The 13,137-nt window shown below is 45.4% G+C and overlaps 1 protein-coding gene across 2 annotated transcripts in view; it reads left to right on the top strand.

Annotated features, from left to right (window-relative positions):
• The first annotated feature begins 444 nt into the window (after window positions 1-444).
• Window positions 445-13,137, top strand: part of Coro1c (coronin 1C) — a 79,356-nt gene continuing 66,663 nt past the window's right edge. The window contains exon 1 of one of the 2 annotated variants that reach the window (XM_005344249.3): window positions 445-643. Coding sequence is in view for 1 of the 2 variants with exons in the window: in XM_026785241.1 (XP_026641042.1) it covers window positions 849-873 (25 nt within the window). In the remaining variant the exon portion in view is untranslated. Of the gene's footprint in view, window positions 644-782; window positions 874-13,137 lie in introns of those variants that run through there. The other variant, XM_026785241.1, reaches the window with a different exon arrangement.

Here is a 13,137-nt window from a genome sequence, read left to right as displayed (position 1 = left end):
GCGGGGCTTCTAAGAATTTGGGGCGGGGCTTGCAGTTTAAGTACGTGCAGGGTCGTGGGCGGGGCCCGGAATGCAGCAAATAGGATGATTACGGGTTCCGGGACGGGACTCCTGGATACCCGAGCCGAGATTTGTGGCGCTGAGCTTGGGGAAAGCTAGGTCTGGGACGACCGGGCCTGGCTCACGGGCTCGATGGGAGTTAGCGTCGTCAAAAGACCAAGTTCATAGGGAGGCTGCACAGGGCCGGTGGGCGGAGCTTGAGCACGTCCACTCAGGTTCTAAAGAACTGGGTGGGGCTCGAAGGAGCCCATGGGCGTGGCTGCCCGGCCTTTCAAATGCCCAGGAAAGCGGCACGTTCTCGGAGCCTCCCTGCGTTGCTCTACACCACCAGAGGGGGCGCTCTAAGGATCGCCGGGCGCCTAACCCGGACCTTCCGGAAGTGGGCGTGGCAAGGCGCGGTTCGGCGGTGCTGATTGGACGCGGCGCGGCTCTGGGGCGCGGCCTACGCGAGGAGGTCTGGGCAGCGGCGGCCGCGCCCCTCCCCCGCGCGGTGCTCAGTGCCAGGCGGGAGGCGGCAGCGGTTGGAGGCTTCGCAGGGCTTTGCAGTTGGGACTTTGGCGGCGCCTCGGCCACCCGGGCTCTGGTAAGCGGCGCGCGCTCAGGCGAGGCGGCTCGGGAGCGAGCCGGGGCGGGCGGACCTTCGGGGCCCGCGAGTGAAGCCCCAGGCTGACAGGAGCCGGCCGCTCTGAGTGTACGGGACGCACGCGCGTGCCCGAGGTGCTGCGGCCGGAGAATGGCCGTCTGTGGGCAGCGGGCACTCGGCGTTGGGCCCTCGTGTGAAGCCCGGGATGACAGGAGCCGGCGGGGCTAAGTGTGCGGGACGCACTCGCGTGCCCGAGATGCTGCGGCCGGGGAATGGCCGTCTGCGGGCAGCAGGCACTCGGCCTTGGGCCCGGCTACCGTGAGGCGGTGGCTGCGGGGAGGCCGGGGCTGGGCGCTCACGTGGGGCCGGATGCGCGGGGCGAGGTCGGTCGCTCGGCCAGGGCTCCGCCTGGCTCGGGGTGCACGGCCTCCTGGACTCTGAAGACCTGGGGCGGGGGCAGGCTGCAGCGGCGTGGCCGGGAGGAGGAACCCTGTAGGGAGGCCGGGCGCGGAACCTAGTGACCCGCGGGGCAGGTGGGGCTCAGCCGCGCCGAGAAGGCTAGGATGACATCAGACGTGGAGGGTGGGGACGCTCAGCCCAGCTCCGCCGCCGGTCCCCCCGCGGGTGTACGCATAGCAGCCCAGTCTCCAGTGCTGTGAACGCGCCAGGGGAAGTGGCCGGCTACAGGCTTGCCGAGAAGAAAGGGGCTTCCTCCCCGAGGGAGGTGCCGGCCCCGACGTCCTTTTTTGGGAGTGTTCAAAGGGTTTTTGTAGGCTGGAAAAGGAAATGCAGGCTTTGCTCTATCGTGGTTTAGAATCACATCCTATATTTGGCATTCATGTAGGCTGCCCTTGTTTTGTGGTGTCGGAACGGCTTGCTCTACACATTTCGGTCTTGGGATTAGGAGTGAGAAGCAAATTGCAAGTTGTTCATCTCTCCTAGAATTGCAAGATCCTAAGGCCTTCCCTTCCTGTAAGCATTTAAAAAGAATTGACCGCAAGTGTGTTTATACACAGTGCCACATATGTTTAGTTTTGGAAATGGATGGCACAAAATATTGTATCCCATACCATGGCTTTCCTTGCTGGGATTATATCCTTAAACAGTACTTGGGAGGCCCTTAGTCATCCTATATAATAAAGTGTCTCATTGTCCGTGTCTGGCAGAACCTTGGCGCTAGGGCCTGCTAGCAGAGGCAGGAACACGATGAAGTACAAGCAGTTGTTTCTGCCTCCTGTTCAGTAGTGAAGACAAATCGGTGGCTCGTGTTCCCTTCTGCAGCCTCAGGAGCTCCAGGGCAAAGGCTGTTGAGTATTTGGCTCTGTGTGTGTCAGAAGGCTGACCTAGGGAGACTTGAGGTGTGTTTCACACTCTGTAATGTTCTGGTAGACAGCCCAATAGTGAGCATCGACTCTAAGAGGTTGTGTGTTGTACTGGCTGGCTTTCTGTCAACTTGACACAAGCTAGAGTCATCAGAGAGAAGTCTCAGTTGAGAAAATGTCTCGGAAAGATCAGGTTGTAGGCAAGCCTGTGGGGCATTTTCTTAGTGAATCATGTGAGGAGGGCCCAGCAATTGTGGGTGTGGTCACCACTGGGCTCCTAGCCCTGGGTTCTATAAGAAAACAGGCTGAAGAAGCAAGCCCTGAGGAACAAGCCAGTAAGCACCACCCCTGCATGGCCTTTGTATCAGCTCCTGCCTCCAGGTTCCTGCCCTGTTTGAGTTCCTGTCCTGACTTCCTTTGGATGATAAACTATGCTGTGGAAACATAAGCTGAATTAACCCTTTCCTCCCCAAGTTGCTTTGGTTATGGTGTTTCATCACAGCTGTAGTAACCCTGACTAAGACACATGCATGAATAGACTAAAGAAATGAGGAACACAGGCTTGCCTTGTACCATAGGTCTAGAAGTGCACAGTTTTTGGTAATTGACAGTCACATAAGCAGACTGATAGAAAGGTGAAGTGCACACTTCTTTTTTTTTTTTTTTTTTTTTTTGGTTTTTTTCGAGACAGGGTTTCTCTGTGGCTTTGGAGCCTGTCCTGGAACTAGCTCTGTAGACCAGGCTGGTCTCGAACTCACAGAGATCCGCCTGCCTCTGCCTCCCAAGTGCTGGGATTAAAGGCGTGCGCCACCACCGCCCGGCCTTTTTTTTTTATATTTATTTATTTATTTATTTATTTATTTATTTATTATGTATACAATATTGTGTCTGTCTGTATGCTTGCAGGCCAGAAGAGGGCACCAGACCTCATTACAGATGGTTGTGAGCCACCATGTGGTTGCTGGGAATTGAACTCAGGACCTTTGGAAGAGCAGGCAATGCTCTTAACCACTGAGCCATCTCTCCAGCCCCAAGTGCACACTTCTTTAAGAAATCAGAACATGCTTTCTCTCTCTGTGAGTGTGTTACTTATGTTTTAATTGTGGACAGTACATGAAAGCCTGATGACTTTAAAAGATCTTTATGATTAAGTTGTGTGTGTGCATCCTCGGAGGCCAAAGGCTTGGGATCCCCTGGAGCTGGAGTTACAGATGGTAATGAGCCACCTGTGTGGGTGCTGAGAACCGAACCTGGTTCCTCTGGAAGAGCAGCAAGTGCTCTTAGCATCTTAGCCATCTCTCCAGTCTCCCAAGTGTCGTGAGTTTTAATATAAATAAATAAATAAATATATATATATATATATATATATATATATATATATATATATACTGGAGAAATGTTACTGTAGGCACATTAAAGTTTTCATGGTTATTTGTTACTTCGACCAAGTTGTACTAATCAGTGTTTGTGTCTATGTATAATTTAGGATTAGATTCAGGATTGTTAAATAGAATTTTTAAACATTACTCCTGGAATTCATTCCTGCTGTGTGGGGAGTTGCTCTAATGTTTATGTGATAGAATGTTTGAAATGGTAAGGTAGTTTCTTAGCTAAGTAAGTGGGGATGTGGAAGACCTGGTTTTTTATGAGAGCACAATATTCCATTTCACATTTTGACGTTACATATTGGTGCTTTAGAAACAGTAACTGTAGTGCCTAACCTCTCCCAGGTTGGTTCAGTGAGAGCTACTTTTGACACTCAGCCTACTGACACATGTGGTAAAGGCTGTAGGGCTTGTGTTCCATCGGGTGACTTCCCAGTGTTAGCGTCGGAGTCACCAGAACTATTCTGGGACTGGCCCATGTCTTTTAAACTAGAGACAGCCTTCTGTATTAAAACATGGAATTCTTCATGAATATTTCAGCATGGCCTAGTACCTAGATGTTAAGTAATGGAATCTCTTGGGTTTTCATTGCCCTAGTTGAGGTTCTCTGAAGTTCACGGGCAAGCTTCTCTACTATTTTAGTGCCTGCTTAGTACTCTGACAGTGCACAGTGGGTTCTTGTTTCGTAGAGGCTTTATTGAACTGTAATTCACATACCGTACAGTTTAACTCACTAAGGTGTACAGTTCCTCAGGTGCAGTGCTGTCACAGAGTAGTGCAGCCGTTCAGTCATTTCACTCAGTTAAAATAGTTCATCATTCTCCCCTCCCAGTCCTAGCAACCACTAAGCTACTTCTGTATGGGTTTGCTCTCCTCAGACATACTGTATCTAGAACATTCAGTATATGGTCTTTTGTTTCTCACTTTAATTATATTTTAAGATTTATGTCCTGGCAGTGGCAGCGTACAACTTTAGTCCCAGTACTCTGGAGGTAGACACAGGTGGATCTCTGTGACTTCAAGTCCAGCCTGGTCTACAGAGCGAGATCCAGGACAGCCAGGGCTACACAACACAGCTAAACCCTGTCTCAAACAAACAAACAAAACCATTTATGTATTTATGTAACCATTTATGGAATAGTCTTTTTATGCTTGAATAATATTTCATTGTATGGACATACCATATTTTGTTCATTCATTTGTTCTTCATGGGTGCTTGCCTTTTGGGCTAGTTACTACAATACAAGTAAGTCTGCTGTGAGCATTCGTGTGTAAGTTTGTATGTGAAATGTATTTTCTTATCTCTTGAATATTGACCTGAGAATGGAATTGCTGGTTATCTGATAAGCCTGTATTTATCTATTTGGAGGAATTATCATGGTGTTTTCCAAAGCAGCTGTGGTGTTTGACGCTTTTAATACATAATGAGCAAAGATACAGTTTTTCTGCATCTTTACCAACACTTGTTATTATCTGCCCTTTTGATTGTAGCTGTCTTCTGACTGTTAGTGTACCATGTGGGCCTGGTTTCTGTTGTACCAGTGACAGGATAAGCAGCACTTGCTTGTCTTTTTTGGAGACCTGTGTATTTATATTCTTTGCCTATTTTTAAAACAGATACATGTTTCAATTTTATTTCTTTATCAAGACAGGGTTTCTCTGTGTATCCCTGGCTGTCCTGGAACTCTCTCTGTAGACCAGGCTGGCCTATAATTCAGAGAGATCTGCCTGTCTCTGCTTCCTGAATGCTAGGATTAAAGGTGTGCAGCACTGTTGCCTGCTAAGAGTTATTTTTATAAACACCCTTTCGGTTACATGATTTGACATTTGTTTTACCTATTTGTGAGCTAGTTTTTCTTTCCTTTCCTTTCCTTTCCTTTCCTTTCCTTTCCTTTCCTTTCCTTTCCTTTTTTTTCCCCCCGAGACAGGGTTTCTCTGTGTACTGGAACTTACTTTGTAGAAGATCAGGTTGACCTCGTACTCTCTGAGATCCACCTGCTTCTGCCTTCCAAGTGCTGGGATTAAGAGCTGGGATTAAGAGTGTGTGCCACCACCACCTGGCGAGTTAGTTTTTCTTAACAGTGCCCATTGAACTACAAAACTAAGTTTTTATAAGTAGTAAATTCTTACAAACTAGAAATTACTTAGACCTTAAACCACATTTTTATCTATTTATCTATCTGTCTGATTTGTTGTTTTCTTTCCCTTTTTATTTTTGTTTTGCAGTAGGGTTTCCCTACAGCCCAGACTGGCCTGAATCTCACACCAATCTTCCTGCTTCAGCCTCCCAAGTGCTCTAGCATTTTAGTTATGTAAATTAAAAAATACATGTGAGCCGGACAGTGGTGGCTCATGCATTTAATCCCAGCACTCGGGAGGCATGGACAGGTGGATCTCTATGAGTTCAGGCCAGCTGGTCTACAGAGCTAGTTCCAGGACAGGCTCCAAAGCTATAGAGAAACCCCGTCTCGAAAAACCAAGAAAGATAAAAAAGGATACATGTAAGAGAGTTGAGAAAAAAATTGAATTAATTCACTTTGAAGGGACTGTAGAGCAAAAGTATTGCTTTTTCGAATCTTGTAGGTGTTCGCCTTCCAAAATAAGTTCAGATTTTTAAAAATTTCATTTAATATGTGTATACTAATGATGTTTGTGTGTATGAATGGTGTATATGTATGAATGATGTGTATGTATGAATGAAATATGTCTATGAATGATGTTTGTGTGTTTATATAAATGAATGATGTACTCGTGTGTCTGCGCATATGTATATGAGTTATTACATATGTGGGCACGTGTGCCACAGAATACCTGTGGAGGTCAGAAGACAACCTCCAGCTTTGTCTGGGTTCTTAGGATCCAGCTCCGATTTGCAGGCCTGTTTTGTGAATGTCTTCAACCACTGAGCTGTGATGCCAGCTTCAGACTTCCTACTGTGACTGTGGAGGGAAATAGTGTCTGATAGCAGCCTGCCTTGCCTTGCACTGTTGCTCCATGTCTTCTCCACGCTACTCACTGAAGTGTCAGTTCTCAGGTCTCCTGAGGAGCTTATTACTATACTCCCTCCTGCTTTCTGGATCCTTCCTTCCTGTCCTTTGGGAGGTTTGACTCCTTGACAACTCTTCCACACTAGCTAACATTGTTCCTGCCCTTCAATATCATATCACTGCTGTCTGCTCCAAGGATCTGGACCTGAATCTGAGCAGGTAGTGTGAAAGCTGTCTTCCCAGTAGATGCAGAATGTGGAAGGCAAACCGAGGGTCTGTTGTTCATGGCTTAGCCACTGATGCCTACTGGGACAATTTATAGAAGCTAGCTGGCATTATCCTTAAGACAGTAGGTTTCCTGATTGCTGACATCTTTACTGCCTTTACAGAATAAGAATGAAAGATGGGTAATTTCCCTCTGCCTTCCTGGCATCAAGCCAGCTTCTTACTCTAGGAGTGCTCAAATGTAAAACTGAAACTGGAGACCTTCCCCTGAGGCCAGGCCATACTTGTTTGGGCTCCTTCCCTCTGAACAGTAGCGCTTGGGACACAACCTCTTTCAGTAGGGCAAACAGTTGGATATGATTGAGCTACTAGGTGCTTAGAGCTGGCCTTGATGGCAATCAGTGGTCAGGGGTAGCCACCACAAGTGCCAGAGTGTAGTGCACTCAGAGTGTAGTGCAATCCTAAGGTGACATACTTGTTTGTTTGTTTTGAGATAGGGTCATACTATGTAGCCCTGGCATCATGCACTCACCATGTAGACAGTTTGGCCCGGAAGTCCCAGAGTGCTGGGATTAAAGGTGCCTTTTCACCTTCTGTGTTCTAGGGTATTTCACAGTGACCTGAGTGAATATTCCCAGCAATGCTCGTTCCTAGTATTCTAATTAAAAACATTTCCCTTACTATCTTTCTGCAAAGGGATAAACCATTTGGGAAATCATTCACTGAAGTGGCAGGGTGGTAAAGAAGAGGGCAGTTCCAAATCTCTGCCGACTCAGGTTTGGTGAGCTCCAGGTCCTCGTTCTAAGACTGGCCTGCGTGTAGTGGCTCTGAGGCAGAAAAGTCAATGTAGGCTTTAGTAGCCAGACTGGCCAGCATTCACTCTCAGTGCCCTCATCTCCCTGAGGAGTTTTCTCCACTGTAGTATTTATCACCCAGCCTTCCAGGGTTGTTATCAGCCTAAGAGGAAGACACATAAAGTGCATAGTACAGCATAGACATCAACTGCTTTCTCTTCTCTTGCTGCTAAATGTCTGTCAGAGAGTGCAGCTGTGGAGAAGAGATCTGTGAGCTTAATATACTTCTGCTAAGCTATTAAGAGATGGGGCCTCAGTCCCACCTTAGCCTGTGATTGCATGTGTTTGTATGTATGTGTGTATATATACATGCACATGAGTGCAGGTGCCCACAGAAGCCCGAGATATTCGATCCTGTCGTGTTGTGAGCAGCTGGTCATGAGTTCTAGGAACTGAATTTTGGGTCCTTTGGAAGAGCCGTAAGAGTCTAGACTAGGCTCATAAACTGGCGTGGTTTCTCCAGCCCTTGGCCTGAGCATTTTAGACATTGAACTCAAGTTCAGTCTCTGAAGAGGAAAGAATGTTTAATTTTAGGAGGAGAGGTGATGAATCTGAGGCCGTGGTTTTGCACCTGTTTGTCTGTGCCTGTTGAAATGTGTGTCCCTTATTTAGGCCTTATGCTTGTGTTTATTTGATCTGTTTGCCTGTCTGTCTGGTTCAAGGACAAGGACTTAGTTCTAGGTACAAGACTGTTCTCTTCACAGTTTGGAATGGAGTTGCATTGTAATGTGCCTGGCATTGCTGTGGGGAAGTGGAGTGCTCTCTGGGAGAAGAGCCTCTGTAGTCTCAAACTCTGGGTTCTTCTGCCTCACTGTCCTGAGTGCTGGGATTATAGGTGTGCACCTATTGCCATGCCTGCCTTTGCGTCTTTAAATTCACACAACTACAGCTGAAGCTGAGTGGAGCTCCAGGGTAGCGTGCTTGAGGTCTAAGTTTTAATTGTCAGTACTGGGGAAGGCAGTTTGCTCTAAAATAACACATGCAAATATCTGTTTTATAAAACCGTGAATCAGAGAACAGAAATGGCTCAGTGTTTAAGAACACTGCTTTAGCAGAGGTCCTCCTGCTAGCTTCATTGGACAGCTCACAGGCCTGTAACTTCACCTCCAGGAGATCAGATGCCTCTGGCCTCTGGGCAGTTGTACACAAACACTTCCTATTAAGATAATGAAAAGAACTAGGCATGGTGGCACTTGCATTTAGTCCCAGCAGAGACTGGCAGATCTCTGTGAGTTTGAGACTTGCCTGGTCTACGGAGCAGTCCCAGGACACTCAAGGCTACACATTGGGGAAAAAAAATCTTGCAGTACCAGGCCACCTTTTAAGGAGTATGTCCTCTTAGGAGTTGAGAGAGTCCTCATTCTGCCTACGTGGGAGGTGTCACTGTAGACCTCTGTGAATCCAGCTGCCTGCTTGTGGAGTTTCCTGGTGGCTCTTTTGATGGCCAGAGCTGGAGACACTGGGCTGCTCTGGGTTTTTAGATGCCAGGGCTGTGTTCCAGGAGCCTTTGAGACTCACTGGCCTAAGAGCCATAACTCAACTGTCCCCTGCATTTCATACAGTTTGAAAATAGGTGTGTAGTACACTATGGGTCCGTAAGTTAAAAACAGAGTTTCCTTTTTATACTGTGACCCTGCCAGTTTTAGGGTCTGACCCCGTGTAATGCCTCCCTTCTCCTGACCTCCACTGTGGGCTTCTGCTAGACCTTTAAACTGAGACCGGGTCCAGGACTTGTCACTGCAGTTTACTGCCACATGCTGTTCTTGCAGTCTGGTTGGACCTGGGTTAAAACACTGGTGAATTGGTCCAGGTTGTCAGGACTGTGGAAATGTGACAGTATGTAGATCTTGGATAAGCTTCAGTAGATTTCACTTCCTAGTTTTTGTTTGTGACAGGGTCTTACTATGTTGCCTAGACTGACCAGTAATCCAGGATAGCCTTGAGCTAGAGGTCATCTCCCTCAGCCTCTGGAGTGCTGGGATGACAAGCATGTATCACCACATCTGGCGGATTTCCTGTTTTTAATTAATTCATTTATGGCACTGGGGGTTGAAGACAGTATTATTCATTTTTATTTTTTCAATATGATAAACAATGGTCACTTTTTAAAAAATGTTTTAAAGGCTTGTTAAAAATGACTTTATCATGTCTGGCTGAAAAAAAGGGCACCAGTCACCATCAGCACATAAACATGCTGAGTTTTGGACGGGAACAACACATCAGCTATTGCTGGAACCACATGGATTCTGATAGACCACGTGGAGATCACCGCTTCCCATGAGGTCGTCCTACCTCTGAGAGTCTAGTCACATGGTGACTTGGAGGAGCAACAGTCACATGAGAATTGAGTCCCCAGGAGCTAGCAGCTGCTGAGGTTCCCCATCCCAGGTGAACAGAGCTGTAGCTGTTTCTGGGCCAAGCTTGATGAAAGTGTGAGGGAGGGGGCCTTGGGGATGCATTTCCCCACTCTTGGCATTGGGGGGTACTTGACAGGGTTCGAAGCAGCTCTTCTGAGGATGAACGTTTAATCATTATTTGCTCTCTTCACACGAGGCACACTGAAATTCCTTTTCATAACTGTCAGCATTCTTTCCCAGTTAAAGATTCTAATTCTTTTCATTCTTAGGGACTTAAAGAATTGAGACTGATTTATTCATATAAAAATGTGCCTGCTGCCCAAGTGGTGCCTGGGGACATGTGTGAACTGGAGCTGTCATCTCCATTAAGCAGAGAGATTTAAAATTATTTGTATTCTTAAATTTTACATTGTTTCTATTTCAACATACATTTTATTTCATTGTAACATATAGTCAGAAAAAAATAAGACATTATTAATGTTTATTTTTTCATTATTAACATAATACAAAAAAGGGATATTAAAAGCAGTATAGCTCAAATTTAAGAAAAAGCTCTAATTAAACACTTGTAATAGTCTATCTAAATACTTATTTTGAGTCAAACTTGAGATCATTTTGTAAATATTTATGCTGCTGTTTATGTGCAGTATTTTTCTATAACCTTTAGTTTTTGGATTATCAGTTCTATTTTCCTAACATAGCAGAGAAGATGTGATCAATTAAAGAAGGTATGGAATAGGGAGTGCCCCAGGCCATAGAGAAAAATACAAGCATTTACCTTTTCCAGAACTAAATATTTCTTCCATAAAAATATTAAATAACTATGGCTGGAGAGAAGGTTTGGTGGTTAAAAGCACCAGGTTTGATTCCCAGCTCCCATATGACAGCTCGCAATTATATATAACTCCAGTTCCAGGGGCCTGAAGCCTTTTTTAACCTCCAGCAAAGCTTGTAGGACACAGATACACATATAGACAAAATACTCATGCACATAGAATAAATATAAGTAAATGTAAAAATATTTCTAGAAATTTATTAAATAGCTAAACTATAGAACTAGAGCCAGGGCTACTTCAAGTGAAATATCTGTATTTAAAAAATAAAGGGCACAAAGCATTTTGTACATTTTCACATAACATTTTGTCTACATTAAGCAGAGGGATTTTATGTTATAGAATAAAATTTTGAAATATATATATAGATAGATAGAGAGACTATGTTTGACACAGGTGGGGTATACATATATGTATGTATGTCTCTCAGTGTGTGTGGGTGTGCATATGAGTGCAGGTGCCTGAGCTGAGATCCAAACTTGGAATTTATGAGAACAGTTGCTGTAAAGTGAGCCAGTGAATTCATTCTGTGGTTAATAGTATCTTTAGCTAAACATTGTCATCTTAGTTTTTCTTGGCAAGCAAGAGAGTGACTGGAGCCAGCAAGGGCAGGCCGCTGCTCTTTGGATGATACTTGGTAAGATTTGTTATCTGTTTTATTTTTAAGATTTAAAATTTACTCTGTGTGAGTGTATGTTGTGTCACGGAATAACGTGCTGTAGTGTGGGTATAGAGTCAGAGGATAGCTTGTGAAATTAGTTCTCTCCTTCCACCTTTATTTGATTCTAGAGGTCAAATTCTGGTTAGCAGGCTTTTATGGCAAGTGCCTTTCCTCTCTGGACCGTCTTGCTGGCCCATTGTCTCCTAGGAGTAGAGTAGTTGCCCTAGGTTCTCTCCTGTGCTGACCACTGCTGCTTTCTTGCAAAGCTTCAGTGGCAAAGTTGGAAGGCTTGATTTTTTTTTCCCCTCTCTGAGCCTGCCACTTTGGTCTCATGCAGTTTAAGGGTGACTTGAATGCCCTGGACTGAGCTACATCATCAGGGGACTAGCTGTGACCATGGAGTTCTCTGAATGACCCCAAACCCAGATGCTGCCTCTGTCTGGAGATCATGTTTGAAGTCCCTTGTCAACCCAGAACAAGTTGTGGTCCAGAGACTGAAGGGTATTTGGGACTCAAATGGTTTTTGAAGTATAAATTCAGCATCATAAGCAAATCTCCAGCCTACATGGAGAGACTGTTCAATTTGCAGCAGTGTAAGCTTGTTAATGGTGGAGTGGAATTCTGGTTCTTGCTTGCCAAGACTCATTTGGTAGACAAGTAGGAGCCTTGCTCTAAGCCCTAACTTTTCTCCGCAGGACATGCATCCCAAGGTCTCCTGTCTACTCTGGCCTCCTAGGAGCATCTTCTACCTTCGTCTCCATCTTCCTTTGAAGCTCCTTTTCCCCAGTTCAGCTGACCTCTGAATGGTGGGATCCAGGCAAATGGCTTGAGTTATTTTCTCTCTTGCTCCAACAGCTGGAAGGGAAGATGCTCTGCCTACTGTTAACCTATAAAAGAGAGAGTTTGCTAGTGTTCTCAAAATAGTCATGACCTTCCTCTTCCTCCTTCTTTTCTCTTTTCCATTTGAAAACCTTAGCTGGAAGTCAAAGTGACTCCTGTGACCTTTGGGAAGATGATTAGGGCAGGGTGGTGATGGTTACAAGCTTTGCAGTGGCCAGAGAAATTCTCTGCCTGGATTTCTGCTCCTCTGTAAACATGTACCAAAAAGTTATTGCTTACATCACACGGTGGAAAGTGACTGTTTTTGTTGCTTCCCTTATAGCTCATTTTTCAGACATCCCATGCTGCTAAGTGTAGGAAGAAGGGCCAGGAACTTGATTTTTCCTGGTACAATTATGCACTTTCTTATTTACAAAGTTTATTATGACTTAATGTGTTGCTTTACCCTGAAAGTGCACAAAGGGGTTTTGTTGTTACTACAGTCCTTTTGTTTTTTTGAGATAGGATCTCTCTATGTCATCATGACTGTCTTATAGCTTACTATGTCAACCAGGATGGCCCTGAATCCATAGAGATCCTTCTGTCTCTGCCTCTGGAGTGCTGAGATTCAAGGTCTTGCAAAAGATTTAAAAAACGTGTCACAAGCTTCTGTGGATCTCATGCATATTCTTTGGATAGACAGTGAACCCTGTGGGAATTCGGGAGACAGGTGTTGGAAAGTCAGTGCTGATGAAGTGTTCAGAGCAAGGATATGCCTGAGGGTGTGTGATGGTGTTTGACCTAGAACAGGAGTAATAAGGGGGAAGAACAGTTTGAGGTGGGTGGTATTGTTCAGACTGATGAAGGTTGTAATACTAGAATCTGCCTTCACTCAATGTAGTTTTAAAAAATCTTTATTTTTATTTCATGTGCTTTGGTATTTTGCATGTTTGTATGATGGAGGAAGGCCATTGGTTAATTAAATAAAGAAGCTGCTTGCCCTGATAGGTTAGAACGTAGGGGGAGGAGTGAACGGAGCAGAATGCTGGGC

The sequence above is a fragment of the Microtus ochrogaster genome, chromosome 2, assembly GCF_000317375.1.
Source record: "Microtus ochrogaster isolate Prairie Vole_2 chromosome 2, MicOch1.0, whole genome shotgun sequence".
Lineage (NCBI taxonomy): Eukaryota > Metazoa > Chordata > Mammalia > Rodentia > Cricetidae > Microtus > Microtus ochrogaster.
This window is presented reverse-complemented; position numbering and strand designations above follow the sequence as displayed.